Below are 18,897 nucleotides of genomic sequence, written 5' to 3'. Positions count from 1 at the left end.
TAAAATTTAGATTTAATTTAAATTAATAAAATGTAATTAAAACATTTGAAATTAATGCATTAATATTTTTTTACATAAAATGTCGAAGTTAAATTTAAGCTGCAAGCAGCAATGAAAGGGACCTTGCACCCAAACATTTTGGCACACCCACTTTAGAAACCCATAACAAGTGTACATTTTTGTCACACGAGCAAAATTGACTCCGTTTTTAAGCATGTTTGGACCCTAAAAAATGTGATTTATTCTTGATAATAATAATAATAATAATAATAATAATAATAATAATAATAATAATAATAATAATAAATGGAGGAATTCCAATAGGGCCTAGGCATCAAACTAAATCTTATCTATGAAGTGCTTTGTTTTCTTTGTTTGCTCATTACTACACCTGTACACAGCACTAAAGTCCAGCATCTTCACGTTGGCTTTCACATAGTCTTGACTAAGTGCTGTTGAATGACTTTTGTCCTGTGAGCACTGTACAAATGTGGTGGCTGTATTGACTCATGCTCAGGGCCCGTATGCGATATCTAGTGCATAAATATGAGTTTGAACAAGCAGCAAAAGCAATGTTTTGAAAGCAGTAGCATTATGTGGATTATTTGTGATTTTAAATGAGTTTCTCTGGTTATCAACATCATTTGAGATTGTTATTCTGTTCATAAAGCTTCAAACTATTTTGTTGATATCTGTATATATGTGGACAGCAGATGTAAATGTGAATCTATGACTGAAGGCGTTTTTACTGTGCTTCTTCAGGGAGCTGCTCTGATCCGAATGCTGGCAAACGTCATGGGACAAACACTATTCCAGAGAGCCCTCAATGTAAGTCAAGAGTTTCTTTCATCTTTTCTCTTTGTGGTCACAGAAGATTTCACACGCATGTGTGTGTTTCTACTGCTAATGTGTCTTACAAATATGCTTACAAGGCTTTATGTTATACAGTAAATTCTGCTGAAAAAAAAATCAACAAATGTGTCTCAATTTATTTTTTATTTCAAAAGTTCAGTCCTTGTTAAATCTATGAAATGTTATTTTTAGGGAATCTAAATGTGCTAAAAACAATTCTCACCATTCTCAGCATGAATATTGTGACAAATATTGTTCTGAAAGTCACGTAGGTTTCTGCCGTGAGCGTTTGTGTGATTATAGGAGCGTGTCTGTTTACATGCTCTTCCTATCTTCAGAGCTACAACAGCTTGTGACGCGCTGCCATCAGCTTGAGGTGAAAGCCACACAATCAGACAAGCTATTAAACGTGTTCACAAACTAATTGAATGTCTGAAGCATTCACAATCAGAAGATAAACCTGTGTCTTCATTCTTTATATCTGAGGAAACACATCAGTAAAGCTCTGGTCTGACATTGTGTTGAAACTACAGATGAAAGACCAAGGCTGGGGTTTCACTGTGAGGCTTTATACAGTATTTTGAGGTTTTTCCTCAAGCTCTTTCCTTGTCCATCTCAGTCCAGACACCCTGGAGAGTGAACAGCAGATCTGTGCTATATTATTAGAGGCTGTTAATGCTTTTCTGGACACCATATGGCTGCTGTATCAGACTGCATGCTGAAATGTGGTTAAAGGACCTGAGCTGTGAACAAACTGGCTGCAGGTTAGGAGTAAATCTGTAATAAATGCAAATTAGTTAAAGGTATAAATTACTCATGTTTTGACATGGGTTCACACGGTTGTGCCGTTTCAGAGGTGTAAAACTCACATACAGATTCCTCACCTTGTAGATCCAGATAAAACAGTTTTCAAAACATGAGTAACTTCCCGCTTTATTTCTTTATGACTGCGCTGCTGTCAAAAATCTGTCAGTTTCACAGCATATTTCTGGGTTATTTTTGACGTTGTGGTGTAGTGTTGCTATTAGTGGCACAATCAGGTCATGTTTTCTGCAGAAAAACACATTTAATGCTTCATTTATAGATAGTTGAACACAGATAGGCCTTTATGAATATTAGTAATGATAAATCTTTAACCAGCAGACATGGGTTTAATGTAATTGCTTTGAATTATCTAAAATTCTCAAAAAAAACATTGCATGAATTAGATGCTTTGTTTCCAGGGAGGACTTAAAGTAACTTGTTCATGCTTTTATCAGCAGCAGCGTGGATTACTGTAACAGACTCCCCATTGGCCTTACCAAAAAGAGAGTCAGTCAGTCAGTTGCAGCTCATCCAGAATGCTGTTGTCAGGATTCTGACCAGAACCAGAAAATTAGAGCACATCACCTGAGGACAGTCTTTACACTGGCTACCAGTTATATTCAGAACAGAATTTAAAGTATTACTACTTGTCTATCATTTACTAAATGGCCTTGGACCTCAATACATTACAGATATGCTGACTGAATACAAACCCAACAGATCCCTCAGATCATTAGGATCAAGTAAATTAACAATTCCAAGAGTTCAGTCAAAGCAGGGGGATTCTGCCTTCAGGTACAACTCCCCCTGCTGCTGGAATCAGCTTCCAGAAATGTGCTACAACTTTAGGCACATTCAAATCAAGACTGAAAACACATCTGTTTAGCTGGGCCTTTACTGTATGAGCACTATGCTACGTCCGACATATCGCACTATTACAGTATGTCTTTCTTTTCTTTTTCATTCCTTTAAAACTTTTAACACATTTTAAACTTTTTTTTTATCTGTTTTTAATCATTTTTATTCTTTGTTGTTTTTATTTTCTTGTTTCTTTTATTCTTGTTTAAGTAAAGCACTTAGAATTACCACTGTGTGTGAAATGTGCTATCTAAATAAACTTGCCTTTGTTTAAAATTATTTTGGTTAATTTTGTTCACTTTTAGTTAGCATAATAAATAAGTCATGACAGAATGATATCTGAAAAATAATCTGATTTACAATAGTTTAATCGGTCACACTTTATATTGGGTTGTAACTATAGATTGATGTATTGTCATTTCATTTAAAGTACTTGCATTTACCATGGCATTACTAAATGCATCCATAAACGTCTTCTTAAAATCTAAACCCTAATCACGCCCCTACACAGAACTCATTAATGGTTAGGGCTGGGAAGGTTATTATTTATACAATGTATTTCAATACCGATTACAAAATACTTGTTTTAAAAACACAAACCCCATGCTGTATCAAAATGAATATAAACTCGTCAAACAAATCCAAAACAACTGATACAGTTCTCCATATTATATAATAGATTAGTTCAACAAGTGGACCTAACTTAATCACTAATAATTCTCTCTATAGAGAAGCAAATGACACAAAAGAATCACTGAGCCAAAATTGACAGGCAAAGCAACAATGGTCACAAGTAATATTGTTACATTTTAGTGTAATTTAACAAGCACAATTTGCTAACAATGCTTTAAGTAAACACACTCCGATCTATCCAGTTTGTGATTCATTCAAGTTGGTTTTGTTAAACAAAATAAATTATTAATTTAAAATTGATTCACTCAAAAGAATCATTTGTTCACAACAAATTAGATTATGAACTCACATTACTGCACCAATATTTTTAATGAATGAAATACTAAGTTCATCTGTAAATCACAGAAAGCTATTATTTGACTTTATAAATAATTATACCATGCATGATTCACGTGGAACAGTTAAATGAAAGCAAAGTAAATTCTATGACAATTCAGTTTCATTTTTTATTGAAATTATTTCAAACAACCACAACATTAACAAATCTACATTAAAGTATGAGGGAATTGAAAAAAAGATTTACTGGATAACATATGTCAAAGACCATGAAGTATTTCATGCTTTTTTTTAGATTGAACATTACATCCTTTGATGCAGATACAAATTTAGTTGCAGCCAGGTAGGCATAGAGTGGGTAGTGTCCTTTTTCAGATTTAAAAGCAAAATACTGTTCGTAATTCCAGCAGAGAATGCAGCAAAAGCATGGCTTTTTGTGTTGAACATTATTATACCATGACCATCAGTACTACTATGAATTGCCATATTGGTTTAAATCTCCATGTTTACTTAAAATGTAAGTGAAGAAATTACATTAAGATTCACAGTAATTACTTTGGTATTCAAAAATGTTAAAATGTTTTCCGATGTAACTGTAATCGCATTACTACCTATCTGAAATTTAATTATATTGAAATACATTTACTTTTATATTTTATATTTAAAATACATGGTAATATTTTGTTACTCCCCAGCCCTGATAGAGGTACATGAGCAACGTGCAGTTCATAATCTTAAATTCCTGCAGGTAGTTAATAGCAGTACACAGTAGTTATATAGTCATAGTACAGAACTGACCAGTTTTAACTTTGGAACTACCAAAATTCTACAATAACTAGAATGGCCATATCGGTCTCATATGAGACAGCATATTGGCACATCATATTTAAATTCAAAGCTTCTATTGAGATATTAGAAGAAAGTTTTCAATGTTTGTCATCATATTTTATGAAGTCATTACCCTAAAAATGCAATCATTTTGGTAATACAGCTAAGTAATTTGGACTAGTTACTACACCACTCGCGAAACTACACACAACACTTTTACTTCACAAGCAAGAGAGCAAGATTTTTTCATGGCACTGAATAAGTTGTTTTGAAAAACATTTAAAGTAAAGTTATGTTCATGTTAGCAGGAAGTTGCTAGGCAACAGAGACATGCATTTTTACAGACACAGGGAAATGTAGTGGAGACTGAAATGCATGTGGTCATTTTGACGACTATGGAGTTTCAAGATAGAAATAACCAGAATGGTTTTGTGTTTCGTAATTGTATTAAATTGGATGGCACAATAGCGCAATGGTTAGAAGAGTCGTCTCACAGCAAGATGATCACTGATTTGAGCCCCAGGTGGGTTGGTTGGCATTTCTGTATAGAGCTTGCATGTTCTCCCCGTTGGCGTGGGTTTCCTCTGGTTGCTCTGGATTCCAGCATAAGTCCAAAGACAGGCTATAGCTGAATTGGGTAAGCTAAATTGTCTGTAGTGTATTGTATGTATGTCCTAGTCCTCCAGGTTGGAGGTTAAGCGTTTTTACTTTGTAAAAATTAGATGTTACGAAACATCCAACATGGTGCAGCTAAATATCATCTTCAATATATATGGCCCTGGGAGTAAGTAATTGTATTAAATTAACAACATTAAATACAAATAAACAGATGCATTAATGTTTTGTGTTCTAATTCTAGAGTTAACCATTTCATCAAATGATTCGGAATAATCTGAAAGTAAGCAGCTCAAGTCAGCACAGATCTACAATTTACATTTACTCCAGTTTGAAATGAGCCAATAGTATAAAAGTAAATCAGTAGCAATACTTGAGAGCTTGCAAATGTAAATGTGAGCACTTGTGATAATAATATTTGTATGTGTAGGTTGAAATGTACACTTACAGCTCTGATGTGAACAGCTGAAATCCTCGATTTGCACACACACACAACAATCCACACACTTGTGTTTTAAATTGGAAGTTGCAGATTAATAGTTGTGTATTTGTAAAATGTCATTCACAAATACAAAGTGACAGACACACGTGTGCACGGCAAATTTGACTGCATCTTCGCTCTACAACCACAGGTCGGCACTCACAACCTCTCAGATTCGTCAGTACAACTACAAATCTCCCGCGCTCTGACTTTTGCAACACATCTCCCGCGATCTCTGTAGCAGAACTCATCTGTGCACTCGCAGATGCAGAGGCGTGAGCAGCGCTGGGCAGGGGAGGGGCGGGGCTGGTGTAAAGCTGTTTGATTGGCTGATGCCTGACCAATGAACAATGCCAGCAGCCAACAGGACTGAGGTGCAAAATAATCATTTCCCACGATTATTTTATTATTTAGGGTTTATTTAAACTCTTTTCTGAAGAGATTCTTGTTAAAAATAATAAATTCTGTGGAAATGTACATACCAGTAAAAGAGCAGCAAAGCCAGTTTATTGGCTAGAGCCAGCCAATGAGATGGGGCGTTTCTGTTTGTCATGACACAGGGCAGCTCACGTTGTTGGAGGCCTCGAGCAATCAGAGGGTAAGTTATGATTTTTAATAATTATCTATATGTTCAATACTAAGCTAAGGACTGTGCTGGGTGCTTCTCTTGTTTGTTTCTTATATAAGAAACAGTTATGAGTTATCTAGGAGCTGCTTTCAATCATGTTATATGGTTCTAAAGATACGATTCAACCCACATGAAATAAGAAGTTGTAATAGTATTTATAGTAAATAATAGTACGTTTTTGAACCATACTAACTATAATAAACTGTATTATACTGTATATATTGCAGTATCTACAACTTTGTTAATGAATGCAACAGCACACTGTAGTATTAACTAGCATGAACTTTAATAAATTGAAGTATACTTGTATGTATATATATATATATATATATATATATATATATATATATATATATATATATATATATATATATATATATATATATATATATATAGCTTAAAATTGAAAAAATTGAAATATAGCTATCTGTTTAAAACTAAACATTCTAATGCCATTTATTATGCAAATATCAAGTTGAAACAAATCTGTTAAGAACACATATTTTTATGTAAAACCTAATACATTTTAAAGCAGTTTCATTTCTTTCTAATTTATACATCTACATGCATTACATCTGATTTAGGTCCACAACTTGCATCCTTCAACATGATATGTGTGTTCAAAGGAAGAGCAGCTAGGTGAGGGAGACAGTGTCCATCGCTCGGCTGAGGGTCCACTTTGAGCATCTCATCTGCAGGGTTAAGCAACATAAGCTGAACAGTCATCATCTCTCTCTATTACAGCGAGCATCAACCAGCTTTACACAATGGCTTGCTTTCTGACCATTAGTTAAGGCTTGAGCAAAGTATTAAAGAGGAGATAACATTTAATGGGTAATGATGAAGTTGGATATACCACCTCCATCTCATTATGAACAAGGAAAAACCCTGAAATATTTCAATACAAGTAACTAGACATTTGCACTACACTTATTTGGACTGTAAATTTTATTTGACAAATTACATTTCCTTACAGAACAGGTGTCAAACTCAGTTCCTGGAGGGCTGCAGCTTTGCAAAGTTTAGTTCTAACCCTAATTAAACACACCTGATCAAACTAATTGAGTCCTTCAGGTTTGTTTGAAACTTTCACTTAAGTGTGTTGAAGCAGGGTTACAACTAAAAACGTGAAGGGTTACGGGCCTTCAGGAACTGAGTTTGACACCCCTGCCTTACAGTAAAGTGTAAAAATACTACATTAAACAATTATCAAAATAAAAGTTGTGTTTGTGGGTGAGTGTGTGTTTTGTTCAAATCTGTAGTCATCTTGGCAGGTAAAAAGAGAAAATAAAGTCGGCTTCCTCTTGAATGATCTGAATTATTTTGAAGTGTTTGTAGATGAGCTGGATCATCATGTCATCTTTAGCATAAATAACATCCTATTCAAGCTATGCAGCTTCTCTGAGTTCCTCATCGACTTGAAACATGCTGATCTCTCCTGTCACTCCATCCTTACAGGAAACTGAGAAATAACCTATAGTTAGTAACTTTCATAATTAAAAAAGTGATATAAAGGACACACTGTACACAAACATGTAAATAGATAGATGGATAGATAGATATGATGCAGGTTATAATAACAAAAACCGGTATGATCTGTAAGAAACTGAAACGCCTAGTGTTATTTTTAATTGCTATTAATGTGTGTGTGTGTGTGTGTGTATGTGTATGTGTGTGTGTGTGTAAATATACTTCAATTTATTAAAGTTCATGCTAGTTAATACTACGGTGTGCTGTTGCATTCATTAACAAAGTTGTAGATACTGCAATATATACTGTATAATACAGTTTACTATAGTTAGTATGGTTCAAAAACGTACTATTATTTACTATAAATACTATTGCAACTTCTTATTTCATGTGGGTTGAATCGTATCTTTAGAACCATATAACATGATTGAAAGCAGCTCCTAGATAACTCATAACTGTTTCTTATATAAGAAACAAACAAGAGAAGCACCCAGCACAGTCCTTAGCTTAGCTAACAGTATTGAACATATAGATAATTATTAAAAATCATAACTTACCCTCTGATTGCTCGAGGCCTCCAACAACGTGAGCTGCCCTGTGTCATGACAAACAGAAACGCCCCATCTCATTGGCTGGCTCTAGCCAATAAACTGGCTTTGCTGCTCTTTTACTGGTATGTACATTTCCACAGAATTTATTATTTTTAACAAGAATCTCTTCAGAAAAGAGTTTAAATAAACCCTAAATAATAAAATAATCGTAGGAAATGATTATTTTGCACCTCAGTCCTGTTGGCTGCTGGCATTGTTCATTGGTCAGGCATCAGCCAATCAAACAGCTTTACACCAGCCCCGCCCCTCCCCTGCCCAGCGCTGCTCACGCCTCTGCATCTGCGAGTGCACAGATGAGTTCTGCTACAGAGATCGCGGGAGATGTGTTGCAAAAGTCAGAGCGCGGGAGATTTGTAGTTGTACTGACGAATCTGAGAGGTTGTGAGTGCCGACCTGTGGTTGTAGAGCGAAGATGCAGTCAAATTTGCCGTGCACACGTGTGTCTGTCACTTTGTATTTGTGAATGACATTTTACAAATACACAACTATTAATCTGCAACTTCCAATTTAAAACACAAGTGTGTGGATTGTTGTGTGTGTGTGCAAATCGAGGATTTCAGCTGTTCACATCAGAGCTGTAAGTGTACATTTCAACCTACACATACAAATATTATTATCACAAGTGCTCACATTTACATTTGCAAGCTCTCGAGTTTCGCAACTGATTTACCTTCATACAATACACACTGTCATATGTGATCCTACCATGTATTTACCAATTCATTCAGCTTATGAGATTATTAGAAACTGTTTGATTTTGGGTAAAATATTCCTTATGGGGACGACTTGCTTCATTCAACATATGTCTGTGATCAGCTCTGTTCTCTCCTCTGCTGTCTGCCTGCCTCTGTTGACTGAAGCTGATTTCATTCTCTCAGTGTCTCTCTTTTGCTCTGTGTGGCATCTCTTCTCCTCCTCGTGTCTCTCCAATATTGGAGCAGCAGACAGACGTGAAGCTGAACTCTTCAGAATACTTAAACAGCAGACAGATTGAAGTCCATTACCCATCTTGCTCTCTCTCTTTCTGTGAGCACGAGGGTGTCTTCATTGGTAAATGGTGGATGCGCTGCTGGGGCGGAGGATGAATGTCTCTTGTAAAGAGTAGTGGGAGTCATAAATGAAGTCTACTGCTGGAGTGATGAAGCTCCGCCATGTCATTTACACACACTGCCCATCGCTTTTAAAGCCACTTTCAGATGGATCATATTATGGGTTAGAAGAAATAGTCATTCCGCCTGCAAATGTGAAATCGTGACCTGTGAATAGCAGAGGACAAGTGTGCTTCTGCCCGGGAGAAATAAACTCCAGTGCGTTACAGTCCTTCTTCATCCTCCGGGTGCGATTTGAAGCTTCTCCTTCCCTGAATTCCTGTTTGTCGGCTCTCAGCGGGTTCCTGACTTGGAGAAAGACACTCTGTGAAATCCCCGTGGATGTTGTGGGATAATAATCTGCTCTGAACACAGATGAAATCGCCAGATACTCCTCGATTCAATTTGCCAACATCCTGGAACACAGATAGGATCCATTTTTCCCCGTCTTCCTCTTCTTCTCCCTCCGGCTAGGCTGTTCCGCCTCATTATTACTGTTTTCTGTCTCTCTCTTGTGGGAACTTTCAGCATCTCTGTCTGTCTCTGAGTGATTGATGAGAAGAATAGGTAAACACAGCACCTCACCAAACATTCTGCCTCCATTGCCTCCAAATTACTTTTCATATGCAGGAAAATTGTAGACATATTTCTTCTCGTATTACTTTTGAGGGAACTCATTTAGTTGGATGAATAATGAATTATTTATGATCTGCTTTGACTCTGGTGGTGAAGGCTCTCTCAGAAATCTTGTGTTCTAGCTCGGGGGGATTTACATATCGAAAGCGATCAATCTTTTGTCTCCCTTTATAAGTAATTTGACTTTGCAGAATCAAGAACCAGAACTGAATGTGCTTATAAAACCTGATGAAGGGTCATTTAGGATATTATTTTGTTCTAACGAGAAGTCAGAAGAGTAACTAGCCATTGACCATAACAGTAAATTAATTCAAATGAACACCAGCATCTTAATGGAATCGGTTATTGAGTCTCTAGGTCTGATCCAAGTCTGTTTTTAGATAGATTTTTCTGCATTATGAGTATAATCTAGGCTTCAAGTGTTTCCCAAAAGGAAGATACTGTAACAGCTAGCTGCTGTGGTGATACAGTTATACATAATTCACCATAGCTTACATAGGTCATCTTATTCTGTTCTTTCAGGAAGCATTTGTCGTCAGTATTTTCCTGACTTAATTGTATGGTCTTTGTAATCACAATGCTTTATGTTGCTCAGTGTTTAGCTGTAGATTTCCTTTACCCTTTAAGGACCTTAGTGTTGTGATAATCTTTTTTGCCCTTTAAGGACCAGTGTGTTTTGATGACTGGTTTTTGATGGAAGTTTCAGAGAGTTTGTTGTTGGCAATAAACGACACACGCATTTCGTGTGCTCAGCTAGAAAGTGCGTCTGCGACTATATTTGCGACTAACTTTATTTGCGACTATATCTACACTGCTAAAATTATTAGTCACTAGCTAAAACACCACCAGGATGCATTGAAAAGCTGAATAAGTAGTAATTAAATCTTAAGTTTTGCAGAATATGCCATTTTGTAGAATATGTATTCTTCTTACAAATCATGTTAGCTTAGCAACATATGCTAACAATCATCAACACCGACTTCCGTAGACTACAGCGAATAGTCTGGACTGCTGAACCAATCTGGCACAACCCTTTCTACACTTTACGAACTGTACTCTTCCAAGGTGAGTAAAAGGGCTCACAAAATCACCCTGGACGCCTCGCACCCAGCACACTACCTATTTGAACTGTAAAAGTCTGGTTGGCGCTTCAGAGCACCAAGCACAAAAATAGCCAGACACAGGAAAAGCTTCTTTCCTCAGGCCATCTACCTCATGAACAGTTAAATATTCCCCTACTGTGCAACAAACACGTGCAATACTTTATCATACGGACTTGTACACAGCTCCTTATATCAATATACAATGCAATACTTTCTCCATTCACATTTGTACACAGCACCTTATAACCAGTATATTTATAACAAATTGTACATACAATTCAACATCCAGATATTTTTACTCAGTTTAATGTTTATCATCTTTTTTTTCATATTTATTTTGTGTTGTCACTTGTCACTTTATGTACACTGGAAGCTTCTGTAGCCAAAACAAATTCCTTGTATGTGTGAAGCACACTTGGCAATAAAAGTGATTCTGATAGTACTTTCATGGTAGTACAATACAGATGCTAATGTTGAATCAGACAAATTAAGTTTCATTTAGGTTAGGATGTTTTCTTACTATATATAGTAAATGACTAGAGTATGTAGATGGCAGAGCTTTTAAGATGATCGACACGCTGTGTTTTGGCTGTCTGCGTGTTTTCCACTCTTTTCTGTCTCTCTGTAAGAGCTTTTGGTCACTACACTGCAGTGGGTAGCAACATAGTCATTAAAATACACACTTTTAGGGCAGGCAGACTGGAAAATGTCAACACCAGCATAAAATGGCTCTGGGTGGTCCCTCGCCGTTATGCAAATGCATGCAAATGAGCCGAATGGGTATTTCATACTGCAACACTTAAATTCAGATTCTCTCAGCACTGATATCTGCTAAAAGAGACTGGGAAATGGTTAAAAACTCACTCAAATTTGTCATTCATTACAGAAAGAAGTGAATTCAGATGTAAGTTGCTTGTTGATTGGTCGACTTTGGATAAATAATCCAATTTGTGTGCAACTGGATGTATTTTTTCTCCTCCTGCAATGGCAGTCAGCAGAACAAATCAGTGTCAAAATAATGACAACACACTGTGACGGCCCTATCAGAGGCAGGTTTATGCCACATGGTCACTCTGCCTCAGGGGAATAACTCTACCAATAGAAAAGAGAGAGAGAGGGGAAGAGGAATTGCACCGGTTTAAAACAGATTCATCAGGATGGTAACATGAATCTGGTGCAGCTCCAGACTCCAATCCCAGACTCTCTGAGAGCTCAGCAGAGCATGTAGAGAGAAGAAGGCCAGCTGGACCGAGTCACGCTTTCAGGATCCCAATGCAATTTGCTCAGACCTCTCAGCATGACTCCTGTCAACAAGTGCCCTTTTTGATTTGATTTGTGAGGCAAAGGCTAGAATAATTGCCTTATTAAAGGAATTGGTCATCCCACAATAAAATCCCTGACACCATCTGCTCACACCATTCCCAGACCATAGAATTTGTCTTCAGTTATTCACTTACAGTTACATTTACTGTGATCTCATTGAAGTTAATTAAAGGAAAAGGTGCATTAAAGAAAATCTCCAATCTTTCTTTCTTTCTTTCTTTCTTTCTTTCTTTCTTTCTTCCTTCCTTCCTTTCTAAAACAGGCTCTATTTAAGTCACCAAAAGTTAAACAGTTGAGCTTTACCATGTTTGAATCCATTCAGCCAATCTACATGTATAGGGGAAGGCCTTTTAGCTTAGCTTAGCATAATTCATAGAATAAGATTAGACCAGTAGCATCTTTCTAATAAATATAAATAAATAAAAAGATTATCAATCCACAATCAAACCATAAATGCTTCAAGGGTAATTAATGTGTTGCTGCTCTTTGGATAAGGTATTCATGAAAATAAAAAAAATGTTCTAAAAGTTAAAAAACCCTACTCTAAGGGTACTTTCACACAAGCACTTTTGGTCCGCACCCGGGTTAGTTTGACGTCATACTATGGTACGTTTAGCTAGAGTGAACGTGTCTTCTGTCCTCAGGTGCGCACGTGTAAATCGTACCAGAGTCCGCCTGAAAGAGGTGGTCTGGGGTACGATTCATGCAAACTCTGGTATGGCTCACCTCTGATGTGAATGCAATCGTACCAAATAACAGAAGTAAACCGCCAACTGTACAACAAACTATCGTTTTTTACAATGTTCGTTCGTGTGACTCCTTGGTGACACTTGCGGGACTGAGCCAGGGCAAACAGTGATACACTGTGATGCCTGCTTGTCTCCTCCAAAAACACCTTCTGCAGTCACTGTGTGATGTTCTGAATGTTTATAATATTTTTTGTGGCAAATGGATGCAAGTCGCTTTCTGTATGTCCAAAACCAAAAGCTTCAATTAAAGCAGAATGACTGCGATGTGCGGACGTCTTTCCATTTCAGCGCTTGCTTTCGTGACAGTCACCCAGCAACCACTGTGAACAAAACAGCAGCTCGATGATGCAAGCGTACCGGGGTTTAGAAGGAAAAAAAACAGTGTGAACACAAACCAACTGAGGAGGTGGCAATGGGAGACAATTGAACTTGGGTACGGTCTAGGCAATTGAACCAATTGTGAAAGCACCCTAAAGTACAATTCATGTTTATTTTTATAGCACTTTTACAATATAGATTGTGTCAAAGCAGCCTAACATAAAAGTTCTAGTAAATTTAAACTGTGTCAGTCCACTTTTCTGAGTTTAAATTCAGCTTAATTCTGTTCAGTGTGGTTTAATTTTAACTGCAGAAAGTCCAAACACTGGAAAGTAAATCTATCGATGTGCAGCTGTACAAGTCCCAAACCAAGCAAGTCTGTGGCGACAGTTCCAAGGAACAACATTTTACCAGTTGACGAGTGAAGGAAAAAAAAAACCTTGAGAAAAACCAGGCTCAGTTGGGCATGACCATTTCTCCTCTGGCAAAACGTCTTGTGCAGAGCTGCAGTCTGGGCACCATCGCGGAGAATCTGCATGTGAGAGTAGGTGACCGGCGGGTGTTCAGGCTGGCCCACAGGACCAATGAGAAGACTCTGTCTCTGGAGTTTATCAGGAATCAGTCTTATTCTCTCCACTCCTCCACGATCACCAGAGAATCTGCTCAGGATACGGCCTGGTCAAGAATTATAAATACCTCAAGAAGTGCTCTGTTGTTGGCATCATTTCTTCACAGGTTTTGGATCACATCAATAGTGCTCCACAATCTTGTACACTCAAGAGCCAGTGATAGTTGTGTGCAGTTCTCACTTGTTTATAACTGTATTTACATAACACTGTTGGCGGCTCGGCACTGGTGTGTATCGCTTGCTTGGCTTGCAACTAGTGGAGTTGCGCATCAGTGGAGTTTTCTCTTCAGTGTTTCAGCAGTGACTTTGCATTACACTGAACTGGACTAAACTTCAACTGCGACAACTGGATTGAAACATAATATATACTAAATATATACTAGAATGTTGAGCTGCTTTGGCACAATCTACACTGTAAAAAGTGCTATAGAAATAAAAAATTATTTTAATTGAATAGCATGTAGAGTTTGCCGTGTGTGTATGATGTGTCTCTGCTGTTGGTTGTAAAGTGAAGTAATTCCACACTTTTCTGGTGAGGTAAACCACTGCAACATACTCTACTACTTTTGTATGTTTGTTCATACTTTCCATGTTTCTACTGTACACCTTACCTAAACAAGTGCCATGCATGTGCATGACATTATCATTTTCAAAAACTAAAATTTTAGATGTTACACAGACACAACAACGACGACATTTTTAGATTTATGCGTTTTCAGTCCCAAAAATGTCATGTATATGGTCCCTAGTAGGCTACATGAGCAGCTTGAACATTCTGCAAAATGGTTTTATTTGTGCTTTACAGACAGAATCTAAATCACTTTCAAATTGCTACCTTTAAAACCAATAAAGAGTTGGAAAGATTTAGCAAAGAACACAGTTTTTGGTCAGCTTGATCTCTTGACTCCAGCCAGTTTATCGCTCACGGTCAGTCAAAAGTTATCAAAGAATCTAGTAAAGTGGAGTAAAGGCCTCCCACCGGATGTTCTTATCAGATGAATGCAAATGTGCTTTCCAGGATCAGACTCCTTCATCTTCATGTCGCCCACCACCTGTATCACTGAGACTGCGGGGCAGAATACGCCTGATAATGAAGAGCTGCCGCTGTTTAACAGATTAAAGTCTTTTAGCAGTCAAATGAACACCCACTGGTGTCTTTGCTTCAATAATACACAACACAGATATTACTTCCCCTTTTAGTGCATATTTGTCTGTGTTTGATGTCGAGGCACTTGGATTAGGATACATTAAATATGATTTTAAATTGATTTATTATGCACTTTGCTGACTTAGGGTGAGAGCTTTCCTTTTATCGCAAATATCATGTATAATAATGCACTTTTATAAGTATGATTCTAGAATTTCGGGTGCATTTAACATCTCCAAAATAAATTATTTTTTTTAAATATTATTTTTCAAAATGGTTTCATTAATGTTTTTGAAAAATAACAACGCAAATTATATAAAGTTATCTCTAAAAATAATGTTTTTTATTTTGTATTTAGGGACATTTTGTCTTAAAAAGCTTAACTCCCTCTATGTACAGTGTAGGGGAGGCGTGGTATTTAGAAAAAGTATTTTTTTTAATGGGAAAAATATGATGAAGGGGCGGTTGATGTGGAATTGAACCACATTTTGGTAAAAACCCAAACAATACTAACATAAAAATAAAAAATTAAAAAAAAACACTGAACTACTGAAATGTATTGAATACTTTATATCAAATGCTTTTTTGGTGATGGCAGCTTAAAGACGCCTCTCATATGGAGAAGTCATGCATTGCTTATTTGTGATTTTTGTCACAGATTTCAACAGTGTAAATATTCTGATGGTTCTGGGGGTCTCGTCTATCAAATCTGCTTTATAATTTGTGTTTTCTATTGGATTTAAGTCAGGTGGTTGGCTGCGCCATTTTACAGAGCTTTATTTTCTTTCTCTGAAACCATTTGAGAGTTTCAGTGTCTGTGTTTTTGGATCACTGTCTTGCTGAAATGTCCACTCTGATTTCATCTTCATCATCCTGATAATGTACGGTAGATGTTGGACTGAAGCAGCTGTTATTAATTTACAATGAGGAAAGGCAAAGGGTTACTGAGGAACTTCTGTGAGATTTCAGCTGTGTGGGCTTTCATTGCCTATTTATAGATTCCTTTCTTCATGTGTCCAATAATTTTTCCCTTTGTCATTTCCTTTTATTACACATAACTTAAATTGTAAACTAATTAATTTTGTTTTCTGAGCAGATATAATTATTGTTGGTTGTTATCAACATCTGGTGAAAATTTCAAGTCAACAGCATTTTTAGCAATATGCTTTCCACTCTACCAATTTTATACTGTCTCTACCTACTGAATCGTATATTTAGCTTCAATTATCATTCAAATTAAGTCTAATTTTTTTTATCATTTTCTGTCTGTGTTCACGCTATTAAATTATATACACAATTAAAATTATATAAACAATTGCATGAAACTTCTATGTTGTGCATTATTTCTAATTACATATATATATATATATATATATATATATATATATATATATATATATATATATATATATATATATATATTGGAAAAAAAATTAAACCTACAACATTTTTCTAAACTAAATGAAAATTTTCATATTGTCTTTAATATTGTGTAATTATTGTTTATTATTAATATTTTATATTAATATTATATTCACATTGTATTTAATATTTCTCTAAAACATATACATTTGAGTAATAGTTTTTCTAACTAATAAAAATTTTGTTTCACTTGATTTTTTTTTTTTATTTGTATTTAATATTTTTCTATAACATATACATTTAGGTATACTAGTTTTTGGACCGTTATCATAAGTTGTTTTGTTCGATATGCCCTAGACCTGGCTTCAGTGCTGACTAATCTAGTGTATATACACAAATATAGTATTGTATAGCATCCCATTAAAAATATGAGTTTAAAAGATACATTTGAGGGGACAATTATATATGTTCCTACATTCTACTCTGTTACATGAGTTATTAAAAAGAAATAACAATCTGTAGAGCACAAGCATGCACAATCTTACAACCAATAATATTATGAAAGGTTTTTGCCATGTGCTATCTGGTTTGAAGTCTGAAATGATGGAAAATGCCACCTCTGTTAGTTAAAAGTCTGTCAGTGATTTAAAAAGTCGCCAACAAAACAATTAGTATCATAATAACATTAACCACATCAAATAATTTTGCATTACTTTACATTAATAATAAATACTGTCAATCATACAATAGTTGTATATCATTCCAGAACAGGGAAAGAATATGGGAAAATGTTTGAAATGTATTTAAAATCCATGTCTTTTAAATATGTACTATGGTAATAACTCATTTAATATAACAGCACTATACAAGAAATAGGTTTTAACCATTTTACATACTGAAGGAATCAGTGCTTTTCTTCAGTTAATTCCTCTAAAACTCAGGATGCTTATTATAAAGTGGATAACTTCCCCATCTTTTGTGTCTTGAATGCAACTCTTGTAAAATCATGATGCTGATTTGTATTTTACTCATGCAGTGACACACACTGATGCAGCATCGACTTGAACAACATAATCAGCCTCTAATTGGCCTTCTTATGGTCCTCCTTGAACTGACAGCCAATCACACCCAAACATCTGCTGCTGATTTGCATAAGTTCAGCTTGAATTGAGAGGATTAGTAATGTTATTGTTTGGGCTTATTCGGTTTCCCAAGTTGGCATTCCTGTCCAAGTCCAATCTATTCCTCTTCCAATATTGATCTGCGTCTCTGTGTGTTTGCAGGATTACTTGATGACGCATATGTACGGGAACGCAGCAAGAGATGACTTGTGGAACAAACTCTCAGAGGTAAGATTTTACACATCTTCTGGGTGTGAGACCTACATCCGTGAGCAGGAATCATGGCTGGGGTCAGTTAACGCTGAGCAGCGAGTGAAATTGTGTGTGTTCAACCCACTTAAATTCAGTGAGTGAAGCTCCTGCATGTGCTCAGAGATTCATACGCTGCATTTGGGTCAGAGGCCATTATATAACTGCACATCATCAGCAGAGCACAATTTATGCCAACACACCACCTACTCACATCAACGCATATGGGCTTTATACAAATGCCACATGGGAAAGAGTCTGGGTTGTGTTTGATTCTCTTGCTTCTACACTTGAGGTTTCACTTAAAATGGAAATGTTTCTTACAGAGGAAGGTCAGATATTGATCCAGAAAACTCATCACTGCAAACCTGCTGAATGCAAATGTTCAGATACTGCAAATCAAGTCTTTCTGCTGATTTTGCTGATTTTAATTAGTTTATAAATGACTTGAATCTTAATTAGTGAAGTGTAACAATTGTTATCAAGCCTGATGAGTCTCAAGCATGAGGGTTTAACTTAGGTGTAGCCAAAAATAACACAAGAAGAATCTAAAAATGATCGTCTGCTGGAGGAAAGTTGACCTATTTAATGCTTGACTCTGGCCTCAGGAATACAGTATTTATTGGGTTTGGCATGACTGTCCCCCTCCTGACAGAAACACTCAGGTGTGTTTTCTGTGATCCGCTGCTTCAGTTTCTCTGTCTTTTGTAGTACCACTAAAGGTTTAGCAAACATATATTGTTACTGGCACACTTCACTTCCCATAATTCCTTCTGTTTAATTACCAGGAAGTCTAACACTGATGCTAATGCTTTTTTCATTTCATGATAATACAGCATATTTCTTTATAAACCATAACTGTTAAAACACCATTCTAGATTTAACAAACTTATTAGGGTGGATGTGTTAACCAAACAAACATGCTAGTTTGCTAAATCACGCTGTTATAAATTATACAGATGTCATTTTAAAGTTTAACTGTATAATTTTAAAGTTTTAACTTTTTAAAAGGCATTTTAGGGCATGAAAGGAACTTGATACATCAAGCGGAAGCAAG

The 18,897-nt window shown here is 36.2% G+C and overlaps 2 protein-coding genes across 10 annotated transcripts in view; one reads left to right on the top strand and one right to left on the bottom strand.

Annotated features, from left to right (window-relative positions):
* LOC147844726 (uncharacterized) overlaps nt 1–18,897 on the bottom strand; it is a 200,097-nt gene that overhangs the window by 107,080 nt on the left and 74,120 nt on the right. The gene's annotated exons all lie outside the window — the stretch shown is intronic.
* Nucleotides 1–18,897, top strand: part of trhde.2 (thyrotropin releasing hormone degrading enzyme, tandem duplicate 2) — a 210,967-nt gene that overhangs the window by 124,315 nt on the left and 67,755 nt on the right. The window contains exons 7-8 of the mRNA XM_087248249.1: nt 763–828; nt 17,754–17,819. Coding sequence (XP_087104375.1) covers nt 763–828; nt 17,754–17,819 — 132 coding nt within the window. The remainder of the gene's footprint in view (nt 1–762; nt 829–17,753; nt 17,820–18,897) is intronic.

The sequence above is a fragment of the Danio rerio genome, chromosome 4, assembly GCF_052040795.2.
Source record: "Danio rerio strain M-AB ecotype USA chromosome 4, GRCz13ab, whole genome shotgun sequence".
Taxonomy (NCBI): Eukaryota; Metazoa; Chordata; class Actinopteri; order Cypriniformes; family Danionidae; genus Danio; species Danio rerio.
Note: the sequence above shows the minus strand (reverse complement) of the source record. Positions and strands in the feature narration are given on the sequence as shown.